This window comes from Nipponia nippon, unplaced genomic scaffold (genome assembly GCF_047370975.1).
Source record: "Nipponia nippon isolate SJK-2023a ecotype South Korea unplaced genomic scaffold, ASM4737097v1 scaffold_1, whole genome shotgun sequence".
NCBI lineage: Eukaryota > Metazoa > Chordata > Aves > Pelecaniformes > Threskiornithidae > Nipponia > Nipponia nippon.
In genome coordinates, this window is record NW_028262290.1 from 30,007,835 (window position 1) to 30,035,717 (window position 27,883).

General features: G+C 37.7%; 2 protein-coding genes across 2 annotated transcripts; one reads left to right on the forward strand and one right to left on the reverse strand.

Annotated features, from left to right (window-relative positions):
- Positions 1-672: 672 nt before the first annotated feature.
- Positions 673-20,824, reverse strand: LRRCC1 (leucine rich repeat and coiled-coil centrosomal protein 1). The gene is made up of 19 exons (XM_087750670.1): positions 20,674-20,824; positions 20,321-20,526; positions 19,903-19,968; positions 18,957-19,124; positions 17,202-17,371; positions 16,892-17,101; positions 15,887-16,089; positions 14,929-15,115; positions 14,443-14,591; positions 13,080-13,284; positions 9,807-9,946; positions 8,161-8,362; positions 6,835-7,020; positions 5,415-5,589; positions 4,510-4,673; positions 3,393-3,601; positions 3,053-3,190; positions 1,594-1,729; positions 673-977 (listed from the first exon to the last, which is right to left on the reverse strand). Exons 1-19 carry the CDS (start codon positions 20,730-20,732, stop codon positions 855-857), a joined length of 3,096 nt encoding a protein of 1,031 aa, XP_087606796.1. The 5' UTR covers positions 20,733-20,824; the 3' UTR covers positions 673-854.
- Positions 20,825-21,319: 495 nt separating this feature from the next.
- On the forward strand, positions 21,320-26,795 carry LOC104022782 (solute carrier family 7 member 13). The gene is made up of 4 exons (XM_087734760.1): positions 21,320-21,371; positions 23,188-23,319; positions 25,010-25,374; positions 26,115-26,795. The coding sequence occupies exons 1-4, from the start codon at positions 21,320-21,322 to the stop codon at positions 26,358-26,360; spliced, it is 795 nt and encodes a 264-aa protein (XP_087590886.1). The 3' UTR covers positions 26,361-26,795.
- The last annotated feature ends 1,088 nt before the right edge of the window (positions 26,796-27,883 follow it).

The window sequence follows — 27,883 nt, forward strand, 5'->3', positions numbered from 1 at the left end:
TCCGAACCCAGGCATCAGCACACAGAACAAGCTGATGGTAAAGTTGGCTTAGTGGCTTCTGTCATCATTGGAGCAACAGGACACTGCTTAAGCTACTGCAAGGTGGGAAGCAATAGCTCCACCTGGCGTAACAACTAATAACTGATTTTACTACTTACTATTTTACTTCCTACTGCAGCATTAAACACTTCAGAGTATGGTGTAGTACAATAACAGTTTAGGATCTCCTGAGAACAAGCAATGAAATAAATGCCTGAGTACAGTGGAGATGGTGAAGTCTCCATCATGAAAGAAGTATAACAATCATTAACATAAGGCTTATGAGTAGCTTCCGTAAGAAGCTGTTAGTTTATGATCTCCTATTTTTTAAAAGGCTGCTAGGAAGCCTGTTGCTGTAGAGAACCAAAATATGCTGCCAAAAAAGCCATTCTAAGTTGCAGGAGTCATGCATTCTTCGTCAACAGTGGCAGATTAAACATATTTTCAGGTAAATTCTTGAATCTCTCCTTACAAGAATCTTTACCCCAGTGAAGGAAACCTTCAAGCTCTTGTCTTTGGCCTTTGCCTGTACCTTCTTTTCTCTTATTAAACACACTAATTCCTAATTTCATACGATGCTTTTCATCTGTCTATGTATTCTGACCCATCTTGACAAAACAGTTAAAAATAACCAAGGGTTAGAAATAACTATTTATTATGAAAATATTGTACAAATATTTATGTCTGATTTCTGAAGCATCAAAATATATCACAAAGAATTTATTGTCTAGAAAACAAGTAAAAAAGTGCATTGTCATGTATGCATGTGCTTAACTTTGTGTATTAATACAGACACTAAAAATGTGTATTAATCTTCAAAGGTCTTGTTGAATATCATTCAGTGCATGTGTAAGTCGTCTTATTTTATTTTCCATGGCTTTTTTATTGTTTGCTGTTTCCTGCAGAAGCTGCCGCATTTCTTCTTCAACATAGTAAACCTGAAAGAGCACATAGAAATCAAATAGGATTCTTGCTTTTCCTTAATATATCTAAAAAACCATATAATCTTGGCAATTTTTAACACTGATAAGTAACGCGAGAGTTATATCCATATGTTTACATTAGCAATGCACTACTTTTGCCACTGGATGCAGTAGCAGAATTTTGCTTTAAAAAAAAAGTATGAATTTGCTAGGAGATAGCAAATAACGTATCAAAACCAAAATACCTACTACACAGAAAAAGCGCCAGTTGTCACACTAAGGAAGAATGCAGTATATGACAGGAACAGTAACTGCTAACACTGGCATAGGTGAGTTAAATGGATTATCTGGCATAATAATCATTAGTCTTGCCTTTATAGATAAGGAAATATTTAGCTATTGACTCATAACAGGTACATAGCATGCAACTTTACTTTGCTTGAATACAGAACCTCATGATGGTACGGTTCTAGAGATTTTCTAGCTGTGAAGATTGAGTACTAAACCAGGGCTGTTTTCATCCAGAGATTAGCCAGATAGATACAAACAGGTGACTTCCAAGCACCACTATTGTAGCATCTGTAGAATAAAAATGCAAATACAGTAAACATAAATTTAGTATTAAAATTACTTTTTCGTTTGCTGCTTCAATTTGTTTTTCCTTTTCATTTGCCAGCTGCAATAGTTCTTCCTGATGAGCTGCCAACATTGACTCAAGTTGTTTTCTAAAAGCATCATCCATTTCATGAAGCTTTTCCACAGCAATCCTAAAAAAATGATAAAAGAAAAAAAAATATCACACTCCTGCAAACAACTGAAGTATTTTGCTTTGCCTAGTTCTGCCTTCGATAAGGTTCTAATAACATAGGCACAAAGACAATTATTTCAATATCTAGCTTTGAAGATGTCCTGTTTTCTCAAGTTAACTGTTGTTTAGAGCACCATGTTTAGAGCTTCTGGCATTCCTCTTAGCGGAAACATTTAATCACTAGCAAAGAATATGAAGATTCGGGCTTGCTACTGTCAACATGGATAAGAACTCCACCTGTTCGCAAACATCTACTTATTATGCTTTTTCTTCCTGAGAAGTCAATGACTGAACTATGCAGTCCTGTAAATGCCCTGTAAGCTTGTGTCTCACAGAAATAGAATACAGCAGTAAAGCATTTCCTTGACTCCAAGCTCATCACAGGCAGCAGTCTACCATACCTCTCCCTAATGCCAGAAGCATATGAAATAACTCAGAATCATCTAAGTCCCTGACTATTTTCTGGGTTCTGAGTATTTGTTTCTGTATCATCTCATATGTACTATTACCTGCTCAAAAAAAAAAAACCTGACAGTACAAGAGGAATAATAAAATAAATTAAAAGCCTGTTGCTACTTGTATGGGAAGAAAATGACAGGTAACTTATAAACAGCCTGTTTGTCACAGACTGAAATATTTATTAGTATTGTTGTGATAAGTATTGAGGATCTGTCCTCAATTTTCATCATCCTGCACAGACCTTAGTGAAGCGCTGTGGCCTCTCTCGTAAGCCCAAATGCCAGCCACAGTTGCTTGGCCTGACCTGTGACTTGCAACCAATTTGTCCCATGCATCCTGGTCATGAGCTAGAAGGTTGACAGGCTCATGCTCGAAGAAACCCCGCTACAGACTGTGAGACTGTGCCTCACGTGCACAAGCATCTTCACTGCACAACTCCAGCCAGCATGTGTGATGACTGTATAAGTCCCTATAATGTAAGCGTGACATGGAGTTTCCTCACAGAGGTAAACCAAAAGCATGTGGTGGAATGGGCGTACTAGGGAGGAATAAATGCAGGCTCCAATTATTTTCAGGGAAAATGGGAACACAGCTAAGAAGTTTAAAGGATGAATGCTGTAACTGAATGCTAGTTCCATGAACTAAGTCACCTGTATAGCAAGAATTACTTCTACACACACAGAGTTTGCAGTAACTGGGCTCATGAAGTACTTGAAGAGGTATTACGCATTCTTTCACCACATAATAAGTATACAGAAATGTTTGATTAACAGTGCAACTCATACACTAACTGAGCAGTCACAAAATAAGTTAAGGTGTTCACCTCTGAGTTTGAAGACTTTTATTTCTCTCTTCAATCAGCTTCTTCTCTTTGATATCAAAGCTCTCTTTCATTTGTTTAACCTGCACCTCCAGCTGGCTTAATAGCTCTCCTTTACCTTGCCACTTCTTCTTCAGTGCACTGAAAATAAAACGCACATATTTACAATGACTGTAGATACCACTTCTTAGAAAGGCAGAAAAAAGTTTTCCATGCTTCCATTTTTCCACATTTCTATGGGTTCTAATAGCAAACAAGTACTCTCTGAACATAGAATAACTTCAGAGCAGTGTTGTATACTATTATGATCCCAAGGAATTATTGCCACTTGTATGTGTATCACCTGTGTGCATTCTTAATGTCATCAAGTTGTTCTTCTTTTTCTGCTAGCAGTTGCTTTAATTCCTCTTTTCTTTCATTTTGTCTTTCTAATTTTTCCATTAGCTCTTCAAATTCAGCAGCTTTTTCATCCAACTGTACTTGAAAAAGTTTCTGAGCTTCCAGGTTTTCTTCATGCTGTTTTCTGATTTGTTTATCTTTTTCTTGTAAGCCCTTTAGAAGATAAAGTATTTTAGAACACAAACTCCCTTCATTTTAACTGTATTGTTAGCCTTTAAGAGTATCTGTTTAGTCTATGCTGGAATAAAGCAGAGACAGACGTGTGAAAGTTTACTCTTCTAAATGTATTATCATATGAAAAATACTTAGTAAAGTGATAGCCAGTTAAATCTTCATCGGAAAGAAGTCAGAATTAAAAAAAAAATCATCAAAACATAAATCTGAAATTGAAAGCAAGTTAAGAAAACGGTTATTTAGTACTCTAATACAACAATTTATTCTACATACACAAATCACAGAGCTCACATTCTGTTACGTGGCTATATAGTATGCATATATATATACAATGAGTAGCACATCTAACCTTGACAGACATAACATGCTATAAAACCTTGCTCTGATTAATAAGCTAAAGTCTTAAATCTCTAAATGAGATGAATGGAATTAATAGAACAAAACATAGTAGCTCTGCTGTTAAAATATTGATTTACAAGAACAGAATAAAGAAAAAAATATTTACATTTTGAAATAAACCTGAAGCAAACTTTTAAATTTTTTTTCCTTTTTTTTTTTTTTTTTAAATGCACAGGAAGAATTATGCTGTCCTAGTTTTAACTCTCTCAAAATCATTATCAAGAATAACTTGAAGCAAGGCAAAGAGAAGAAAGTCTTTACATAAATATGGTTCAATGAGAGATTCAAAGTAGCATCTCTGTACATCTAGTTAATACAAGGCCCTCTTCTGCTCTTTCTGAAATCAGTTGCCACTGACAGCCTGATTCTGCTTTCTGAGTTGGTAAACTAGGGGTGCAGAGCCAGCTTTCATTACAGCCTTTACAATAACTTTCACTGCAAGTCTTAATTTTAGCTAAGCACACAAACTGTCAGACCATGGCACTTACTTCTTTTAATCTCCTAATTGTTTCTGTCTGATCATCCACTATTTTGTTCTTAATTCTTATAGTATCACTGTCCTGTTCCTTTTGCTTTTTTAACATTTCAATCTCATTCGTTAAAACTTCAATTTTTGCCTCCAGTTTTCCCCGATCTTGAGCAAGATGAGCTCCTAGATAAAACAAGATATTCACACTACAGCACTCATTTTACAGATGACTTCAAGATGTATGATGTCAGGGGAGGGAGGAAGGTAAGAACCACCTTAAAACCCAAACATAACCATTTTGCCCACTGGAAACACTGTTGTAGGGCTTTCATCTGTAGGTAGGTAACACTTAAGAGGAGATGTAGAACTGAAGATCTGTATTTTATCCTTTGAAAACTTCTCTGATAAAAGTCAACAGTAATTCTTGCAGACCCAGCCAATCTCAGAGAATCCACAAGGTGGTGCTGAGTCACATGAGTCAGGGAAAAACAAAAAAAGCCCAAGGTTTTTTTCACCCAGTATTTAACACCTTTTTTTTGTTATTGTTGTTAAGATACATACTGAAATTTTCACATTGGACTTATCTGTTGTCTAAGTAGCATGACGTAAGACTACTTACAAATCCTTGTTTTCCTAGTTTCATTTTTAAAAGTTCTTTGTATAACATTATGGTATTTTGACATTTTGGGGAAATAGATAAACTGTATCCACAACTAACTCCCACAATTGCTGTTACAGTTCCCATAATGGCCTGTGTACTACAGAAGATCTACTTTTGCACATCATCTTTACAACTGGGTAAGATCAACAAGGCCTTCAGAGACCCTGTCACGATTACAACTATATTGGAGTGTTTATTTGAAAGGTATGACATTGAACACCACCAGTTTTTCTGCAAAAGAATAAAAAAAAATAGTATTTTACCCTGTTGTGCCAACTCCTGCCCCCATAATTTTCTTTCCATTTTTAACCCATCAATCACAGATTCCTGGGCTGTCAGCTGAGAAATAAGTTTTCCATTTTCCTTTTTCAGAAGTTCAACTTGAACAGCCTTCTGTTTGTCCTCCTCAATCACAGTTTCAAGTTCTCCAGTTCGACACTGTATGAATGAACATTGGAAAAAGACAATAAGATCCTTTAAAACAAGTATTCAAAATTTCAAATCAATACTAAGTGGCTAGGAAAGTAATAATTATATATAGCAAGTTCAGTTAACTGAGGAATATTCTGCTTGCATGCAGGGTTCTATCTGCATCTTTTCCCAGTAATGAAACACAAATATTTGCTTGAAATAGACATACTTCAATCCCAGAAAACCGTAAAGCTGATTTCTAAATAGCCACCTTAAATTATCAATGCCATTATAAACACCTGTTTAGAATTATAAATGCACCAGTCAAAAAAAGAGAAACAGAAAGTCAAGTTAAGATATGAAAAACCAAAGCAAAAGAAAACAGACAGAAGCTAAGATGAACTTCTACTTCCCATGATAAAGATTTATCTTCGGTTATGCAGGCTACTTTTTTGTTTTACAGATTACAGCTGTTTAATATAACTATTTTTTAATTTTGTTCTTAGCAGCATCACTGACTGGCAGAATCCTATTCTGTATAGCAACACAATGTTTGGACACCCCAATAGCAACATGCAGGGAGGAGATTAGAAACAGCTGTGCGGGGGTTGTACTGCACGGAAGTTTTAACATAAAGATGGACTGGATACATACATGGACTGGATCACACGACAGTTCCTAAGATTTTAAAAAATTATTTACAAACCATGTAGTACTATAACATGTTACCATATGGTGATCAGTAGTGTAAGATAAAGCAACTGTGCCCACAGTACTTAACATTAAAATTAGACAGTTAGTAGATAATGACTAATACTGCTAATTTTATGCAGCTCTCAGAGATATTAAGCTGCTAATAACTACACTTTATTTGTTCAATTTCATTTTTACTTCACGTACAGTGACCGCTGCAGAATCATATTCCATTACTTTGAATTTACAAAGGGTCAGGGCTATTAATGTAGGGTTTTAAATCTCAGTTTAGAGTGATCACTTGGTTATATACAAACTGCTAGTACTCACAAGGCAAGGAGTGCACTTCTGAAGACGTATTCGAATGAGTCTAGATTTTGCTATATGGCGAGCAGTGTATGTAAGAAGTAGAAGCGCAAGATGCAAGAATAAAGGCTGACGTGGAGTAGTAGGTTTTAGTGCAACAGGAAACATCCGTCTTTCAGTCAGTCAATCTACCTTGTATGGAATTGTTACTTTTATAGATAAAATATTACCAAAATAATCATATATGTCATTGAAATGTTTTGAAACAAGTACCTTTAGGTTTGCTGTAGCTTCTTCATTTGATTTTGTTAATTCTGCAATCTTTGCTTTCTGTTCTTTCACTATACTTGTCAGGTCTTGGATCAGACTTGCCATCTCTTTTTCCTTTTGTTCAAACTCAAAGAGGGCTCGTTTATGTTCATCTAGATCAGCAGCAGCATTTTCAAAACCCTCTTTTACCTAATGTTTCGTAAGATAAGACTTGAAAAATGCTAACATTTGGAAAAAGTGTGTATACATACACAAAAATGACATTTGAATTTCAAATAAAGGAAGAAATAGCAGCTCATCAACAGTATGTGAAATTAGTGAATATCCAAAACTGTTTTTCTACCAGTTTGTTGGTGATTCTTCAACTCAAAAAATTGATTCTGCTCAGCTACAAATTTGTAAAAAAAACACAAACAAAAAAAACACCACCACCAAACAAAAAAAACAAACCCACCACAACAAAAAAAATAACAACAACCCCCCCCCCCCCCAAAAAAAAAAAAAACTGGGGAAAAAAAAAAAATCATGGGTGGACAGGAAGCAGAGCAGAAAAAAAAACATAGCTTCAGAAATTAAAACAATGCCTTGATTTAATCTCATTGTTAAGATGATCATTAAAATCTGGAAAGAACTTAAAATTAATTCTATTTTTTTTTTCCTTTCAAGAGAAAGATTTGAAGGATGAAAAAAAAGAGTCTTTTCTTTCTCCTCTTCTCCCATGTATCCAACTGATTTAAAATGAAGGAAACCAAGTTTAAGTGAAGGTGAAGCATTTAAAATTTTATTTCACTTAACCTATAAAATAATGTGAACGCTAGCCATAGCAATAAGTTATCTAAGGAATTTAGTAAGCAAGTCTTGAATTTCAATTTCAAAATGCATATCCAAAATTCCATTTTGAAAAGTTAAATAATAGGGAACTTTATTATTAAATACACTAGTAGTGTAACCATAACAACACTAGTATGTAACCATAACCTTATCAAAACACCATGAGAGTTCTTACAATAATTGAATATATTCTAAGAGAAGGTCGACATCTTTTAAAATAAATTAATACCACCAGATAGAAGTTTTTCTAATTTCTTTTGATTAGCTTTTACTTATGAACAGAAATGCTGGGTTTTTCCAGTGTTGACTTGGCATTTGGTGTCTATGTTCTAATCACTGATATTTTAAAGCTCACTACCAGTATTTTTAGATGAATCTGGAGCAAAGACCTTAAGGATCTAAATAAAACAAAACAAAAACAACCCCCCCCAAACCCAACACATTCTAAGAGAACTACAACTCCACCTAGTTTGAAATTAAATGTTCTCTTAGTCTTACCTCTTTAAACTTTTTTGCTTCAATAGTTAAAGCTAAACGAAATTCATCTTCTAACTCTCTGTACTTCTGGTTTAACGTATTAATTTTCTCCTGAAATTCTTTAACACGCTGTTCATGCCTCTGCTGCTCTTTAGCCACTTCTTTTGACAACGCATCTTGAAATTCAGGTCCATTTAAAGCAACTCGGGTTTCAAGTTCTTTCCTGAAGTTACCAAACATATACTTGAGACAAGAACTGCAGTATCTCACAATGCTGTTTCAATTCATTTCTTTAATATTTCTGAGAAAGGACAATAAATTACATAATAAATGGGATAAATTCCTTAGTTTCACAGACAGATTTCAGTCTTCTATGACAGTGGCCCTGGCATGAGGAAAAGTGTGTTGACTACTGTTAAAACACCCAAAGGAATAACCTTACTTTTTAATTCAAACTTTTGTAGAAATTATTTCAATTGCTCTGTTGCTGTTAGTGAGCATTTGTTTGCTTTGCTGTTAACAAAGATCTAGAAGAGACATTGGAATTGGGGAAAAGTGCTGGTTTAGTGAAAGGTGTCTCTGCCCATGGCAGGGGGGGTTGGAATCAGGTGATCTTTAAGGTCCCTTCCAACCCAAGCCATTCTATGATTCTGTGATAAAAGCACTGTACAGCCAGATACCCTCTTTTGCAGTCATTCTCTTCACCCTCACCCAACAACTGTTGCTTCTCAGTCAGACCCAAAACCTGAAAAGCAGCAGCAACGGGGACCTACAGGGTTCCAGGATAAGCCTCCTTCCTGTCTGGAAGCATCCCTACAGGAGAATGCTGAAGCAAAAGTACCCTGTACTCTAAGACTATTCGGTTCATCCGCTTTAAAGAGCAAACACAAAACATATCCACTGTCCTTCACATTACAACTTTTGGAGATTTAGGAAATAATAATTGGAAGTTCTCAAAACACAGCTATCAGATTCTTCCCATCTACACCTGCAGTTATCTTGGTATCTGAATACATTTATCCTTGTAAAATTTAGCAAGTGTAACCAGCTTATTTTATTAATAACTTCCCTCACATACTAGTATACCACACATCACTTGTTGCTTTAGTTTGTACACATATTTGACTGTATTTGCTAAACAGTATAGAACTTATGTTCAAGTATTCCCCAAAAAAAGGATATTCTGAGAGGAAAGAGGAGGAGAACAGCTAAGCAAACCACCCACCCACCCTAAAGCAAGATACTGTAGAAGCTGACTTTTTTTTGGAACCTTGTTTTTATTGTAGTATATGCAGACCTTCAGACAATAATTCAAATGCGATTTTATTTCTATCTGGTTATTTCCTGGATTAAAGCTCAAGTATTTAAAATAAAAAGTTCAGCCATATAATAAGACAATAACCTATCAAATGACAGTCTGGAAGAACACAGTTGCCTACATGGACTTATGAGTCAGCAATCTACAAGATATGAAGATATTCTTAAATGAGGAAGAAAATGGGTGCGAAGACACCTACATTTTTACAAAGACCATATCTCCTGTTAAAAAAACCCAAAACAACAAAAACAAAACCACACCCACACTTTGCAGAACCCATTTAAACAAAACACGTTTGCAACACTAGCATCTCTATTAACTTGTGAAAAGAAAATAGAAGACCCCATACCTTTGCTCCTGCTCTCTTAATATAAGAAGTTCATGTAGTTGTTTTATCTTCTCCTTCTGTTGTCGAAAGGATATTCGAAGTAACTGTACTTCTCTTTCATTTGCTGATGCTTTAAGCTCTGCTTCTTGCACCTGTTTCATCTGTGTAGAATTCATAAAAAGAGGAACAAGATTTTCCTAAAACTGTAATCTATTCTTCATGTCTTATACTACAATACAAAGGAACAGGTGCTTTATTAAAATTTTAGACATGTCTACCTTTACAGCATGCTCCACAACTGTCAGTATTTCTCACAAAATTTTATAGAGTTTTATTATGTTACTGAGCCCAAGACAAAGAAAGGGTTTGGTTTTTTTGTGTTCCTCCCCCCATTACCTCATATATTTTGTTACACTTGCAGGTATTTAAGATGTTTAAAATTAAATCTTAGCTTAACTTACTACAACACAAAAAAAGCAACTGTCATGAAGAGCCAAGGACATCTACTTCATTTATCAAGAACTTGAAAGTGTCCTGCAGAAGTGGAACAAGTGTATTGGCAGAATGATTTCCTCAATCATAAACTCTCATAGTTTAATAGTTGTATTAGTTTCAAGTAAAACATTTTAAGATGTATTCAATATAACTTAAAAAAAAAAAAAAACAAAACACTCCAGTTACAAAAGTCTGTATCTTTCTGAGTTTTAGAGTTTCAAGTTGCTGAACAGAGCTGCTTTCTAATGATTTTACGAAAAATGGAGAATCAGTATAAACACCAGGTGGCATACTCCACTTTCTCCATTTGATGCAAGCTTTTATGAATAATTCCGTTTTACAATCTTAAGCCTTTTACATACAAAGCTAGTCTTTTCTGACTCAACAAGTAGGGAAAAAAAGGTATGACAAAAGGTATAAAAAAGGTTTTAATTACTCATTAAATCGTAATTCAAAATCAAGACACTTCAGAACGCTGCAAGTTAGAACATGCAACAGAAACAGCAGAGGTGACGTTAATGGAGATATTCTTACTCGTAATCGTTACTTGTAGAATTCATCTCAATCCTTTTGTGCTCAAGCAGTAACTTAACTATTTTGTCAACCTGTCCTCCCAAGCAAAGCAAAGGGTCTCCACATTCTGTACTTACACAATTCTAATCTCTTTGCTTTCCAGAGTATCAAAGCTTTAAATGGTTAATGGACTACTCAGGATTAATCTAAGTGTCCATTATCTAATGGCAGAGCTAGAACGCAACAGAGACAACTCAGTTTACTTTCCAACTCTCACAAGAAAATAAACAAAAAAACCCCCAACTCCCACAAAACAAAACAAAACAAATCCCCCAAAATCCCAAACCTGTTTTCTTTCAGAATTCCATCACAACTGTCCCTTCAACTTGATTTTTGAACAATCAATCAAAATGAAAAATAAAAAATTAAAGAACAGCTGTATGGAATGTCCTGCACCGACAAATGAAACATTGTTTCCAATGTTTATCATCTCCTGCAATATCCCTTAAGAGACGGAAGTGCTGCTGCGTGTTATGAGTTCCAGCTTGAGAATGCCAGAGGTACCTAAAGTTCATACAGTAACTTCAGTTCTATGAAAATTGTTGTAAGGCTTGAGTATGAAGCCAAGTTCTCATGTTCTGCATGTTAAGCCTCTTCACGAGTAACATCTAGATGCACCCCACTGTATTCCTGTTGTTTTTTGGACGAACTGAAGCATTTATCTCCTAAATTGAAGCACTTAAATAGGGCACACATTTAGATGCACACTAACTTATTTATCTTGAATCACTTAAAGAAGTAATCTAGTAATGTTGACTGCAATCCTTAAACAGTGACTACCTAGAGTAATCGTAATTTACCACTGAAGCTAACTGCCAATGTGTACTATGAGAAAACTCTATAAAATATTCTAGAATTTGTTAATCTTACAGCTGATAAAATGGGCCAACGGTATATTAAATCTGAACATTCAAAAAGAGAATTTAGTTTCTAGAGCATCATGATTATTCTTTGAAACATAATTATTAAAGAGTATTTGCTACAGGATCTTAAAGACAGGAACAAAGACCCTCCCTTAATGAAGTTTTGCAGTTAATAAAAATGATGCTACTACCATCAAAAGAGATGACTCATTTCTACAAACTCATTAAAAGGAAAAATAAAAACCTCATGCACCAATAAAGTATTTCCTTTCTTCTAGGAAAAGAAAAGAAAGAAAAAAAAAAACCAACAAACCAAAACAACCAACCACTCTCCTCTAAATCACTAAATTTAGTACTTTGATTCAAAGTGACAAGGAGATACCCAATCTAAACTGAAGGTCACTTCTAGATCCATAATAGCTCCAGGGTGTTTACAGGTAAGGAAGAAAATAAAAGAGCCACTCAGGTGCCTAAACAGGATTCTAAAGTGGAGGGTGGCTAATCCATAACTTGAATGGCACTTGCAGTTTGGCTGTCAGCACACTCCCTGATTCTGTTTCCTTTCAGGGTATCCGAGTAACAACATGTCCTAGAGCACCATACTAGCAGTTCAGAGACTTTTCAGGACGGATATGTTAGGATTCAATTTCTGTAAGTGGATGCGATCACAGGAATGGGCAGATATAGGAATATAATCAAATATAGATATTGGAGGATGCAGCATTTGGCCACTGAAAATTCACCAATTACTCAGTCAGAAATAGTGGCACTATCTGGTCCAGCATCTTGATCTTACGTATTTGTATACTGAACAAAGTGCCTCTGACAACAAAAGCATCATTATCGTCTCCAGCTGTAAAAACAAAACCAAAAAATCTCAAGCAAACAAACAAAAAACCCCCCAACCAACCAGAATCTTTAAAATAAGTTCTCAGCAATTTCTGTTTTGTTCTGGTCGCAATTAAAAAGCATCTAATTCTTTAGATCAGCAAAACAAACAGAACCACCAGATTTCCATCACGCTAGTAAGATCTTTATTGATTTCAGCAAAATTTTAAAAAAATCTTGTCTTTGTTACTGTATATTTTCAGAAAATATCAACTGTCAGTGTTAAGTACATAGGACTTGTTCTCCTTTATCTTAAGACCACATCACATGACATACTTCTATTTATAAAAGACATTAATTGACAACTAAAAAGGATACTTGTTGTTAACTACTACTATGTAGAAAAAAAAAAAGACCCAGCTTTTATTGTGGAAAACTCAGACTTAAGGCTTGTAAAATCTAGTGTTTCTTAATATCTAGGACTATAGTAGCCATCCTGTTGCCATTGTATTATTTACTCATGAAAAATATTTACCTCTGTTGTTCGTTGCTGCAGTCTCTGTGTCTCCATCTTGGATAGTGTTTCTTCGAAAGCCTGCATGGCCTTCTGATGTTCTGCTTCTTTATTTCTTGCCTGATTTAACTCATTAGTAAGCCTTTCAGTTTCACCTTTCAACTTTTGGACATCTGCTTGCAGTCTTGCTTTAACACCTCTCTCTTTCAATATCAATTCCTTTAACCTGAGAATAAATGCAATAAAGTTGTATTGCAAACACTTCAGTATCTAGTTTGATGCCAAATACATTGAGAAAAAGACATTACTAAGTGTTGTAGCACTGTATCTTGTTCTTTGCAGAGTTTTACTATTTACAGCACTGTCATGTAAAACTGTTTAAAAATATGTAAAATATTACTGAAGTCATGTAGCATTACTATATGGAGCTTCATTTTAAAGGAAACTAAGCTGGAGACAACCTCATAGATAGGTCTTTGAGGAAATGACATTCCAGTATCATTTTGCTTTATACAGAAATCCAACATGTAGTATTAATTTGTAATTTAATAATTTTCTTCAGAAAACTTTGAAATATCCTTAAATATTCTAATAATTTTTGATATAAGATCTATCTCAAAAGAAAAAAAACATAATAAGCCTCTTATCCAAGGTGGTAACCAAGATAAAGGTTGGAAGTGAACCTAAAACAAAAAGAAAAAAAAGGGGAAATAATCACCATCAGTCATGGATGGTAACTCAGGAAGCACTTGACTTGTTTCTTCCTTACAAGAAAACGTGTCTTTGATAAATACAATGCAGTTAAGAAAAAGACAAATAGAGCAAACATCTCCAATCATAGCTGACAACAAACAATGATTTGTTAGAAAGGAGAACTTTTGAAAAAAAGATGCTGCTCAGAACTTACAGGGATGATGATAGCAGTGTATAGGAAGATACACTAGGCCTGACTGGCACAACATATTGCTTATTGGCCAGCTCTGGCCTGCCAGAAACATCTGTGTTCAAGTGCACTGCGCAGGAAAAAAGAACGCTGTATGTATATGTGGAAAGGGAGACTGGGAATTGGAAGCTGAAAGTATGATATAAGACAGCTACTAGAGCTTGAGCTGAAAGAGAAAGTACAGTTATGATACAGATTGCTTGGAAAGTAATGGCTAGAAATGGAGGTAAGTGACATAGTGATACTGTTCTGAGACAAGAACAGGAAGAAAGCTGCAGAAAGGAATTTCATTAGGTAATACCAAGAGAAATTCTAGCACTACTATTTGATGCATTATTTTCCAAGTATATTGTTTAAAGCTGTTCTCATTTCTTAAGTCTATAAATTGAATTGTCTTGAATTAAAAAACAAAACTCTCACACTACAGCACAGTTTCCCTACCTGTCTGTAGTGTATACAGCCATACTCTGAATATTCTTTTCTTCTTTTGCATGTTTCTGTAGCTCTCTGACATGCTCTATTAATTTCTTCTCTGCTTGCTCTGCTTTCCACCTCCTTTCTTTCTCCTGATCCAGTTCTTGAATCAGCGCCTTAGCAAGAATGTGGTAAGCATCAACTTACTAGGAAACATTCAGAGGTAAACAAAAACGATAAACAATATTCATAATTGTAGAACAAAAATTTTTTTGTCTTTCTGGAATTCACGGATGACACGGGAAAATGCAAGCAAGCAGGCCAAGAGCCCCCGTAAAAGTCAAATAAAATAAATTCTCTTCCAGCTGACACTACAAGAACTCCGCTATTTTTTGATACTATCTACACACAATTATTTTTGTCACCTCCAATTTTAAAGTCTCACCAGGAGACATATGTTTGGCTTCAGGTGAAGACATACTCATATTTAACTTGAAATGATGCAAAACATACTCGGTATGTTGATTCCTCTGTGGCAATGGAATTAATTTCTTCTATTTTTTCTATATTGCTCTGTCTTCCGGTTAATATTTCAGCTTTTCTTCCCACTACTTCCAAGTCTCGAGTATCTGATGATGAATTGAGATGAGAGTCTCTCTGACTGGAGCGTGGACACTTTGAGGAACTCTTCTTCTCTTCCCTATAATAGTAGGACATCACAGTATATTTAAGAATATGCAGAGTTTAAACAGTAACAGGGGATTCAGACACCTTTACAGGACAAAATTTTGCAGTTCTGTGTAGAAGCTCAATTGTACAGAGTTCAAAACCACACAGAAAATAATTTGAAGATCATAAAACAGCTTAACTCAAATCTTCAGCTGTGAAAAAAATATGTAGTACTAGTAGATGCTATCTGAAAAATATGATCACGTAGATATGAAAATTTTAGAGAAGCAGAGTAGCTGTAGAGCTGCAGTGGCTGACTAAACTAATATATTCCCATTTATATCACCTTCTATTAATCACTTCTGATATTTACTATATAAGTCAAACAAATTACTATGGCATCCTCAGTTTCATCATGAAACATGGACAGTTATATTCTTGACCATCGTTACGACACTATGGATGTTTTATTTCTATTTTTTAATGACTCAGTTCTTCTGTCTGTGGAGAATTCTTCTGTCACCACAATTTAAAACAAAGATGAAAATATAAGCTGTTAGAATTCTGAGAGTATTTGTTTTGGAATCTTCCATTCAATTTCCTTTTCACCTAAAGCCAGAAAATGTTCATATAGGGAAATGACTGAGTGAAGCCTCAGTAGCTAATAATTTTTAGAGCATTATTAACAGAGCTAATTTACCCAACTTACCACTTGCAGCAAAATTTTTCAAGTCAAACTACGTTCACTTTGACAATATTCAGTTTAATTCATTTTGGCTTTATACGGCAAACATTGGGATACCTGTCAGTTATTTTGTTCTTAAGATGATTTGTATGACACCTGGTAGATAAGGTAGTTCTACGGTAAGTAGGGATCTTGCTTCTTTTCACCACCTTTCTGTTGTTCTCTTTCCCACTCTCATTTTCACTCTCAGAAGTTGGATCTGTGTCTCTCTTAGCTTTGAGAACATTTGGAGGAGCTTCCCCTCTCGAGGTATCAGATACCTAAGAACGGATTGAAGTTTTATCTATACATTTTACAATTTCTAATTGGCTAATTTCTAACACTTATTCAGGTGCTATTTTTAAAAAAGTTCACACAAAATAATTTTTATAGACAAGTAAATAATTGCTTCCAAACAACCCCTTCCCTCCTTGCTAAAACATGTCGTTGTTTTAAAAATAAAATAAAGCCAACCGAACAGCATGGTTAAGAACATATAGTTGTATCTTTTTGAAATACCTGAAGTTTGGCAAAATCCTTAGGCATAGAAGCTTGGTGCAAAATGTAAAACAAACACAGCACTTCAAACCAAAAAAGCCTTGCAAACATGCGAGGTACACCACAAACTGTTACAAAAACATACCTGACAAACATATGAGACCAACTTGATCTACTTGCAAAATTAATTTTCACCAACTCTATAACCCAGATATTTTGCTGCATTTCATATTTCACTCTGGTTCAGTTACTATATTGATGGCTTCAGGGTGAAAAACAGAAAACAATTTTCTAATATAATATTATCAGATTGTTTTTCTAGTCCCACACACTATATTTTTTATTCAGTATGAAAGTTTTTGTGATTTAAAGTGCAATCTTCAGTTTTAAAGACTTGTTTTAAATTTATTCCCAGTTTCTCAAAGTTATTAAGAACACATTACCACGAATCAGCATATATATACCAGTAAAAATGCTCCAGTCTGTCCCAGCAAACTTTTGCATTATCAAAAGGTACACCTCATTTTACCAAAAAAAAAAAAACAAAACAACTTTCTCTGCAACCACAGAAAAAAAAAAATTCACCTTTTGCAGTATCTGTGAAATTTGATCTTCTATTTTTTTAATCCTCATCTCACTGTATATTTTATCAAGTTCAGCCTTCTCTGGTTCTGAAGAAGAAACAAGCTCTGTAGAGGAACTGATGGCACTTTGTACTGGTATTCTTGTACGCTGACGAAAATGAGCTAACGCCTGGTCAATATGTGGTGTCACCACTGGTAAGGTAACATAGTTCTATCAAAAGGAAAGACAACCCTTGTAACATTAATGAGTTGCATGCAATATAAAAATAAAATGTATCAATTTTAAAATCAGTACACACAAACTATGGCACCTGATCTCTGGATGAGGGGCACCCAGGTGAAACCAAACAGCCCAAAATGTCTTCTAAACACTGCAAATCTGAACAGTTTTCTTCTGCTGTGTCCACTGGTTCACCAGAAATGTTTCTTCCATCTAGAGCTGTTAGCTGGGGCAACATCTGAAGAACAGTTTCTCTATAACCTTGAGGAAAAGACCACATTTAAATTGAAATTAATCTTCAAAGGAGATGTCTAGTGTATCCTAGGTACCCTGTCATCTTAAATTATTCATTGCATTTTCAAAGAAGAAATAAAAGTAGTGAGTTATCTACAAGTGTCTTGCCTTTCCCCACCCATAAGGCTTTCAACAGACAACATTACAAAACTAACTGGGAAGCTAGTCCTGGTCTACACGGGGATTTCGTGGCCATCATCAGCACACTGCAGTGGCACAAACAACCTTTTAATATCTGCCTGCTGAACCAAAACAGTTGTATCAAGCGCAAGAATAGACAAATGTAATGGAAAGACAAGTTCTGAAAGGGCTTAGAACCTTTTTCAGTGAATGAAAGAAGGTGTTATGAAACTGTAAGGCACTGAAGTTAAATTTCTTTAAATTAATAGAATTTGGGCTTCTGAACATTGCAGATTTGAAAGTAAGTGCCACCAAAGAGGTAGATGTGAAGAGGTATGTAAACACTTACAGAGGAAAACTAGTGTAATTTTCTAAGTTATCCAGTTAACTTTAATAGTCCTGTTACTGCTTCCATGGTGCCTGAATGCCATTGTAAAACTTGTTCATGGGCGCTTTTGAAAACATTACCCAAGATCTTATTTGGCTTCCTTCAATTATCTCTGAGGTTTCTTTCTAAGAACTGTACACATATTACACCTGTATCACTTACATGCTCATGATATAGTCGTTATTTTGTATTATTGTAATTCCTACTGTTCTACTCTTTGTAATGAGATTATCTTTGAGCTGTCCCAAAAAGTATCAATGCTTCACTTCTACCTTCCTGTAGGAGATTTTCCCCTCTCTCATACACAAATTAAGAAAACAAACAAAGCTTGCACCAAAACAGGATGCTACAATTTAACTTGTTTGAACACAGGATGTAACATTTAAACAGCATAAAAAAACCTACCCCCAAACCAGAAGCTCTACGCAACGCAACTGAAAGTGATGTATCCACACGCATTCCACTGACTTGCCTCCATGCTGCCTAGTGAAACCTCTGCCTACTATTTTGATGAAAATGCTAATTACTGCAGAGCGCCTTAGAGTCTGTCTCTGCTTACTGAAGCTGTGGGAAAAGGAGGAAAGGCTAATAATGCTTATTACTGATCTTCCTCTTGCGGTCTCTATCAGTAGAAGACCATCTGCTTCCCATGCCTGCCCTCTTTCTATATAGTTCAATATCTCCATGTACATTCTTCAAATTCTCCACCCACTCACCTTATAATATTAATACTCCTTTCCTCCTATTTCTGCAATACTTTCTCTTCCCATCACTCTTAGTCTATCTCCTGCTTTAACCTAAAACAATACGTAAAAAGTTCAGCCCTATAAAAGCATATAACAACTACAATTTTAAGAATGTGCCCAGGGGGAAGAAAAAAAAAAGAATTTTTTTATGGAAAACAAATTGATTTTGACAGAATTTAGATTTCTGCAGGCTGGCCAGTTTATGAATGAATTTGTGAGCTTCAGAATCTGGCTCACAGCTTAAGTGAAATCACTGACCTAATGAGCACAAAGCATCGACCTAACATGAGATCCATACCTGCTATATGACAAACCGGATTGGCTTTTCCATTTTTTTCCAGTGTCAGATTCGTCAAACAGCACAGCCCCTTTGTGCACTGAAGTAAGTGATCAATATTGTTTACACAGTTGCTGTGAAGGTCAATATGGCTAATCTTATGAGTGGTTCCGTGAAGGCACAGAAATCCTGAAAAATTGAGAAAAAACACAAAATAATGTCTGCTACGATCCTAGACTAGAATTTAGAACAAACGGTATCTTGTTGAAAAATATTCAGTAAATAATACATCATAACTGGAAATGATGTAACAACTTTTGCTTCATATCCTTGTCTATATATTAATTAGCTATGGTACACTACCACACAGTACAACACTTATCTAGTTATAAGAGCTAACTTTAAAGAAACAGATTAGTTTCTAACTGTTAAGAAGCATGTAAAAATAAATATTTTGCCTGAAGTTCCTTTTTATAACTCAGTTCATTAACAAAATTTTTACCAATGTTGTTTTTAATTTTCTATTACAAACTCCCTTGATTCTGTAGCTTAAAATCTTAATTAGGAGCAACAATTGACGATTTCAACAAACAGATTTAGAAGAGAACTTCTATATCGTTTCCAAAGTTGCATTTTTGTCCTATAGAAAGGAAAGATATTCATCTTTTGGAAATAGCTTCTGAGACTATTCCATTTTTCACTTTCGAAATGAGTTTGAAATGTTTACTGTACTACTTTGTGAACAAGCTCAGCCTCACCAAATACAGGAGAATAAATTCCAGCTCAGAACAAACCTTCATGTTAGAAACTTGAAAGTTGAGAGTAGCAGCAACTGCCATCTTTAGTAGCATTACTCAGTCAATTGGCTGAACTATTAGGAACTTCTAAAAATATACTTGGTCAAGTTTTTCAAAAATAAAGTGAGACAAATGCTTTTCATTGCACTGCACATGCCAAAGTCACTTACCAGAGAGATCATGTATGCGATTATATGACAAATTCAGTATAGTTAAGTTAAAGAGTTTTTCCAATCCTAAACAAAATGAGGAAAAAAAGGAACAGTAAGATTTTTCAGAAGAATGCTCTGCTTTCATCAAATCAAAACTTGTAAAGTAAGCCTTTAAAAATCATAACTACAAATTATGACAATAAACTATAATCATCATAAAAAAAAATCAGTTTTTCCTTCTAAATTAAGGCATTTTGCTATGATAAAGCTTACAGAGACTATACACATTCTTTAAAATTTACATATTAATACAGTTAGTAGCTCATACTAAATCGTATAACCTTAATCATATGCACATTTTCCAGAAGCAAGCTTTAACACAACTCTTAGAAAAGCTTCATGAGTTACTAAATGGACAGAAATAAATATTGCAGACCCTCCACTTTCGTTATCAGGTTACAGGATAAGCTCAGGGTGCGCAGATTAACCAGGGAACTTAGCCCCTCGATCCGGCGGATTTGGTTTGATGACAGATCTAAATGCTGCAGATTCTGGAGGTGGCCGAGCCCTTCGATTCTGGCGATGCGGTTACAGTGCAGGTTGAGCGTGTGCAAGTCCGAGCTCAGAGAGACCTCCAGCAAGCTGCGAAAGAAAGGCACCGCCATCAGCCGGGCCGCTCCACCCAGCGCACCGCCACGGCCGCGGCCTCCCGTCTCCCCCCCGGCCCAGCTCCCCGCGCCGGCTGCCGTGAGGCACCAGTCCCGCCTGCCCCTCCGGCACGCTCCTCACCTCTTAATGCCCTTATCCATGAGGCTGAGCTCGCCGGGGACGCCGCGGCCCCCCGCCATACCGCGGGATCACCCGCGCAAACCGCCGCTTCACTTCAAACTTCCCTCGCCTCCCAACGGCGACGCTCCGTGCTTTACGGCTGAGGCGCAACCCCCTCACGACAACCCCGCCGCAAAGCCGCCCTCCCCGCTTTTCTTCCCGCCTCCCTCTGCCCGCCGCGGGCACGGCGCAGGCGGGGAGGGGATGCGGGGCGGGGGTGCGGGGCGGGCATCTGGGCGCAGGCGCCGAGCAGCAGGCGAAGCCGCTGCCTGCCCGTCGCCGGGCGGCCGTGGAGGCGGGTCCCGTCCCGCCGCCGGGCCGCCTGCGGGGCCGGGCCCCCTGCCGCCCGGGAGCGCCCGGCGGGGAGGCGGGCTGTGTCAACTGGGCTGCCTGCAGCTCTCCTCAGGGAGGTGGTTGGGGGCTTCGGGTTTTTTTAGGGCTGATACAGTATTAAAGAGTTTATTCCGGTCGTGGCTCAAAGCTGGCCCCTGGCCCAGGCAGGCCTGGCCTGGCCTCTGTAGGCGCCACAGATTCACTCTGTGGAAGAGGCATTTTCTAGCGTACTGAAGCCCGGGTAGCCCGTCGAGCGTTGGTTCGGTACTTGCCCATGGGCCGGCCTGCTCAGCGTCACTGTGCCGAAGCCTGGGGCTCCCACCCAGGTATTTGTGCATGGCGTGACCCCCGCTGGATCCTGAGGAGCAGGAAAATCCCAGGACTGTCTTGAGCTGCTGGCGGGTTTCTGCTGGCCGCAACTGGGGGATCTTGCTCAGCGTGGCCCGCCTGCACGGCAGGGGAGACCCTGCCAGTGACTATAACTAGTGACAAGGCACTGGCTGTTACAGTACAACTAGGATTTTGAAGAGAACTGTAGCTAAAAGTGAATTTTGGTTAAACAGTTTCAGTAAGGCTGGACTAGATGTCCTAACAGACTTCTTACTTGAGCTGGGCACTGTCCATGCTTTTTAATATCAGTGCTATTGTAGTACCCCTTTACAATACCATATTGACATTTCTTCATGAATGGCTTTATTTTTCAGGGCACTACAGCATTACTATGTAAGCACACAGTGCAACACTGGGCACTTGATGTAGAAAATGCAAGCCTCCTCTTCTGAGCTGAATTTCCTATTCTTCAACAACAACTTCATTCCTGTGAGCTTCAGCTAAAGCATCAGGTGCCAGCTGGACGGCAGGACTGTAACGAGCAACAAAACAAATGGAAAGATAAATTTAAATTGGCAGTTTTAGTGATTGTCCCCTTCTGGGCTCAAAATTTCCAAGTGTATTTCTTACATTTGAAATAAATCCCAAGTTCTCCAGTTGTCCATATCTGAATTCCACCGTTGTGCTCATTCAGTCCCTCTGGCTCTGCGCACTGCAGCCGGCACTGGGGCAGGCTCAGAGCTGATGTTCTGGGCAGGAGGAAAATTATGTTTGAGGGAGGAAAGGGATTTCTGTCTCCTAAAAAAAGCTTAAGTAAGCTGCACATTTGACTTTTCACTTCTTTCCCCTTGTGAGTTATCGGTTCGTAATACTGAGGAAGGCTTTTGTAAATGCTGAGGGAAGCAGGAAAGGGAAAGGGAGCAAGAGCAAAGGGATGAAGGAGTGAAGGAGATGAAAAAGACCCTTTTTGACTGAGATGAGGATGAATTATTAGGGTTCTGGAAACCAGCACCATCTTTTGCTAGGACTATCACATGATCAGGAATGTGTGCCAGTGCCTCAGTTGTTCAGCTGCAAAATTTGGAATTTTTCATATTTGGTAAGAGCAGTTTTAAGCTAAGATGCCAGGCTTAGTGCCGAACAGTTTTCCTCTACCAGCTTTGCCCTGAAAAAGATAATCAAGAGCAGAATCGAGCTGGGAATGACCCCCTTTTAAAGCCACTGCATTACTGCTCTTCTGTCAATACCTTCAGTCTCTCCTGTTACTTTTTCTGTATTTCCTCATATAAGGGCAAAGAGAAGGGTTTTGTGCAGGAATAGGAAAATACTCTCAGAAACTTTCAGATCAAGACTCATGAGGTGATGTAAGAATAAATAATCTGACTTTAGAGTCTCACGTTTAAGATAGTGATTTAAAAGTATGGCTACTTGAAAATTTCTTATCAAATCAATTTTCTAATGTAAGTCAAATATGTGTTAAATCAAAGTTATCAGTCCTTTTGTAATTTTTTTATCAGCCTATCAGACCTCCATCCATCCCTCCTTCCAAGATAGTTGGAAAATAGCTAAAAAATAGCTAAAAAAAGAAAAAAAATTAAAAAAATAATAAAAATTGTTTAGACTTCTTTGATAATAAACTATTTGAGAACCACTGTAGGACCTTACAAGCAACGTAGTTTAGTAGCCCTGATTAGGGGTTGAGGCAGGACTTTGGTATCAGTCTTGTCAAGCTCTGCACAGATTCACTACTGAAACACACTTGCAGAAGTTACACTGCTTGCTTTATTAGTCTTTTTATATTGTATTTTTCAGAAGAGATGAAAAACCCTAGCAGAAATATCCCCTTAACTGTGATGACTGCTGTTCCTGCAGTAATTGTTTTTTATTTACTGGTGAACATCTCATATCTGACTGTCCTCACACCTAAGGAAATTGTCTCTTCAGGTATGGATTTGATTTTTTTTTTATTAAAAAAGGTGTGGTCCATTAGCATACCCATCTGATGTCAGTTTACTGGGTTACTTCAGCTCATCTAACTTCACAGTCAAGAAGTCTGGATTTCATTCTAAGTTTCAACAGAGAATTCTCATTTAATTTTACTGTATGACACAAGGTGGACTGAATGCAGACAGATGTTATTAGGTGTTGAAAATGTTAGCTTATACCTGCACTTTCAAAAAAGAAATCAGAAGTGTATTAAAACGTGGAAATCAGGTGAAGATCAGGTCTCTGTTGAGTATAGAGAAGGCCTTTGTTTTCCTGTAGTTTTAATCCTCTCTCCTCCTTCCTTCCCTACCTCATGGTGTCTCAGGCTAAAGCCATTACTTTTTAGGAGGTGGACAAGTCTACCATGATAAGTAATACAGAGAAGACTATGAACACAAAAAGGTAGCCATTTCATGTGTGTGTGGGTGTGGGTTATTCATGATAAATATTGTGATTCCTTAGAAAAGCCTATACAAAAGTCCAGTGTATGTAAAGCCTCTCTCAGATCCTGTACCAGTAAGCTGTCCATGAAAAGGTCCAAGAGGAGCTGTATTTCTCCTTGATTGTCCAAACAGAACCTTTTAAATACCACTCTCATGAGACTGAGCTGCCAGACCTTGCCTCCAGGAGTGACAAAAAACACTTCATTTGGATGGATCAATTATTTTTTTCCTGTGGAAACAGCTCAATCACATAAATGGGAGCAGCGTAGCTGTCACTCAGCAACCTCGTAATATCGCTCAGCCATTGTCAGGCTATCTGACATGCATACATTTGCAGATCCATCCTTCAATGAAAGAGGCAGCGAATACCAGAGGATCCGTGAAGAGCAGCTGCCCAGCAAGCATGACCAGCTCCAGACGTACCGGGGGAGCTGTGCTTATTTATGTCAGCCGAGGAGATAGCCTTAAAATTATATCTCTTGTTTCAAACATTGCTATGCATTGCTGCAGTTCTTGTTCTTACACTACTTTTTCGGGGGGGTTGTTTTGCCCATGTCTAATAACTTCCTATGCTGCGCCGGTCACTGCAAGACCTATATTCCTCATGGCAGTTGGTTATAGACACACTAAGTATTAGTCCTTGCTGCAATATGGGCTATAGCTAATTTCCCAGCAATACTGAATATCTCTTGTTCAGAAATAATCTTTCACATTTCCCAGTTCCACCCAAAGCAAAACCTCATTAATAACACGCTCGCTGACCCGTCTCTGCACGTACATGCACTCATGTTGGCAGTTTCCTCATAACAGTAGATCATGTCACCACTGTGGTCATGCCGGGGGCTAATGCGTTCATTTTCTTTCCCTGCATGGCCTTGCCCATGCGGGTACATTTGTGATTCATGGCGGTGAGATGCAGCTTGCTCCCGCTGGGCAGTCCATTACCGTGGTATTGGCCCCAGCAGGTTTACCCGGCTTACTCTGGCAGGCAGCACTCCTTCTTGCTGTCATCCTCCCCAGGAAATTTTTAGCTCCTCAATTAAATACCTTTAGGATTAGATTAGTCATGTTTGACTACTGTAACAAAAACCAGGCATTGCTGGTAAATAACGGGTATTTAATGTATTTTAAGTTTCATTTCTGTTGAGTCTGTCAGTAATTCAGACACGGTACCTACGCTACACTAATGCTTTGCTTTCTTGCAGTTGCTGTGGCAGTCACTTGGGCTGATCGAGTCATCCCCTCTGTTGCCTGGATCATTCCTCTCTCTGTTGCTGTCTCCATATTTGGTGCCCTCAACAGCAGCATGTTCACACTAGGTCGATTAAGCTATGCTGGAAGTCAGTCAGGACATTTACCTGTTTTAATATCCATGCTTAATGTCCACTCTTGTACTCCAGCACCAGCCATGATTTTTTCAACCACCATTGCATCCATTTTTATCATCCCCTCTGACCTTATTATGTTAACAAATTACTTTGGATTTTCTGCCTGGCTTATGATTGGATTGACTTGTGCGAGTCTGATTGTACTTCGATACCGGGAACCTCATCTACATCGACCATACAAAGTAAATGGAAATAAGTTATAAAATATTTTTACAGATTTTTTTGAGTGTGCAAAAGTTACGGAAAAAGTGCAAGTCAAAAGTGGATAGTTACTACAAAACTGCAAATAATAATCGCAATCTTTAGAGCCTTATTCAAAAGCTTTGCATCACTGTAGAAGGAAATGAAACAGATGGTCTCTGCCCCAGAAAGCTTGCACTTTAAAACAAGAGATGGATATATGCAGAATGGGGGAGATGTGCAAACAACATGAAACCATACTAGTGTGGAGTAGTAACCAGAACAGTGTGGGATCCAGGCTGGCCATTCATGGTTAATTAAACCTTGATCTGCTCTCATCTTTCCTGACACAACCACAGACGTTAAGGATAGGTTTAATTTAATCTCAGTCCAGCTGGCAGAAAGATGGGTTAGAAGTGCATGCTCATTGTCAAGGCTTCTTGTAGGCACCCAACCATGAGTTTCTTTTAGGAGCGCGTAATATCATATGTAGATGAATGGTTTCCAGGGCCTGTCTGTCTCCCCCTTGACAATAGACGGAGCCTGAACAAGTATTTTAGAAAAGTTACCTATCTAGGCAATTTGAGGTCAGATGAATCTCATCCTGGGTGAGATTGCAGCAATGTGAGAAACGGTACTCTAGTGTGGCAAAGAATGCATTATCACTTTTATGAATGAGGCATAAAATCACAGTTGGTCAGTTTATTTCCTAAAATGTTTTTTTTTTCTCTTTCTCTTGCAGGTGTTTCTACCAGTTCCATTTGTGATGGTGGCAATGTCTTTCTTCCTAGTTTTAGCTCCCATTGTCTGGTCTCCAAACCTGCAATATGTTTATGCTTTCCTGTTTATGCTTGGAAGTCTTGTTGTTTATCTCCCTTTTATACATTTTAAATTGCATTTTGCATTTCTTGATAAAATTACTTGCCACTTACAGCTCCTGTTGGAAGTTTCTCCTGCTGACGAATCTGCTGAGAGCAAGTATGAATAATGGCAAATGTTTAATCCCAGTACAACTCACAGCCAACAGAGGATTTTGTTTAACTGAGATTGTAGAAGGTACAAGTAAATGTTAAGTGCGATATATAGGCATGCATGGATGTGCTTGCATGCAAGTATGTATATGTATATACATATATAGATGAATATACATATTGCATACATATATACATGTATATACATATATGTATATGCATATGTGCACTTACATATACATATATGCATATGTACGACATTAGCATAATGAGTTAATATGTATATATTTTGTGTGTCTGTGTGTATACATACATATAGGTAGATGTATATGTATGCTTATTTAATAGGTGCAAAGAATCTCTCTTGAACTGGTAAAATCTGTAAAATGCTCTCTCTTGCTCCTGAAGACACAGTTAAAGTTGCATATATTCTTGCAATAATAGAAATAATACTAAATTACAGCACAAATAATTATCAATATTATCATATAATAAGTGAGTAATTACATACTTAATGGCATCATTATATAAATATACTTTTGGTCTCCAAACTAAATTGTCTGGATTATTTTTAGTTCATAGTAGCTTGTTTATTAGAACTTCTGGTTTTAAAGGCTTTATACTTCTATTCATCTGATACCTTTTTTGTCTGAATTTATTTTTAATAAAAACCTTTGAAGAATGTCATAAAATTGACTGAGACCTTTTTTAATCCCAAGAAAAGTGTACATGGTGCATCTCAGCTCTTTTAGAACAACACATACGAATCATAGAATCATAGAATGCTTTGGGATGGAAGGGACCTTTAAAGGTCATCTAGTCCAACCCCCCTGCAACTGGCAGGGACATCTACAACTAGATCAGGTTGCCCTGAGCCCCATCCAGCCTGGCCTTGAATGTTTCCAAGGATGGAGCATCTACCGCCTCTCTGGGCAACCCGCTCCAGTGTTTCACCACCCTGATCATGAAAAATTTTTTCCTTATATCTAGTCTAAATCTAGCTTCTTTCAGTTTAAAACCATTAGCCCTTGTCCTGTCGCAGCAGGCCTTGCTAAAAAGACTATCCCCATCTTTCAGGTACGCCCCCTTTAAGTATTGAAAGGCTGCAATAAGATCTCCCCGCAGCCTTCTCTTCTCCAGGCTGAACAACCCCAGCTCTTTCAGCCTTTCTTCATAGCAGAGGTGTTCCATCCCTCTGATCATTTTTGTGGCCCTCCTCTGGACCTGCTTCAACAGGTCCATGTCCTTCCTGTGCTGAGGACCCCAGAGCTGGACGCAGTACTCCAGCTGGGGTCTCACCAGAGCAGAGTAGAGGGGCAGAATCACCTCCCTCGACCTGCTGGCCACGCTTCTTTTGATGCAGCCCAGGACACGGTTGGCTTTCTGGGCTGCAAGAGCACATTGCCGGCTCATGTCCAGCTTTTCATCTATCAGTACGCCCAAGTCCTTCTCCTCAGGGCTGCTCTCAGGCCCTTCATCCCCCAGCCTGTATTGATACTGGGGATTGCCCTGACCCAGGTGCAGGACCTTGCACTTGGCC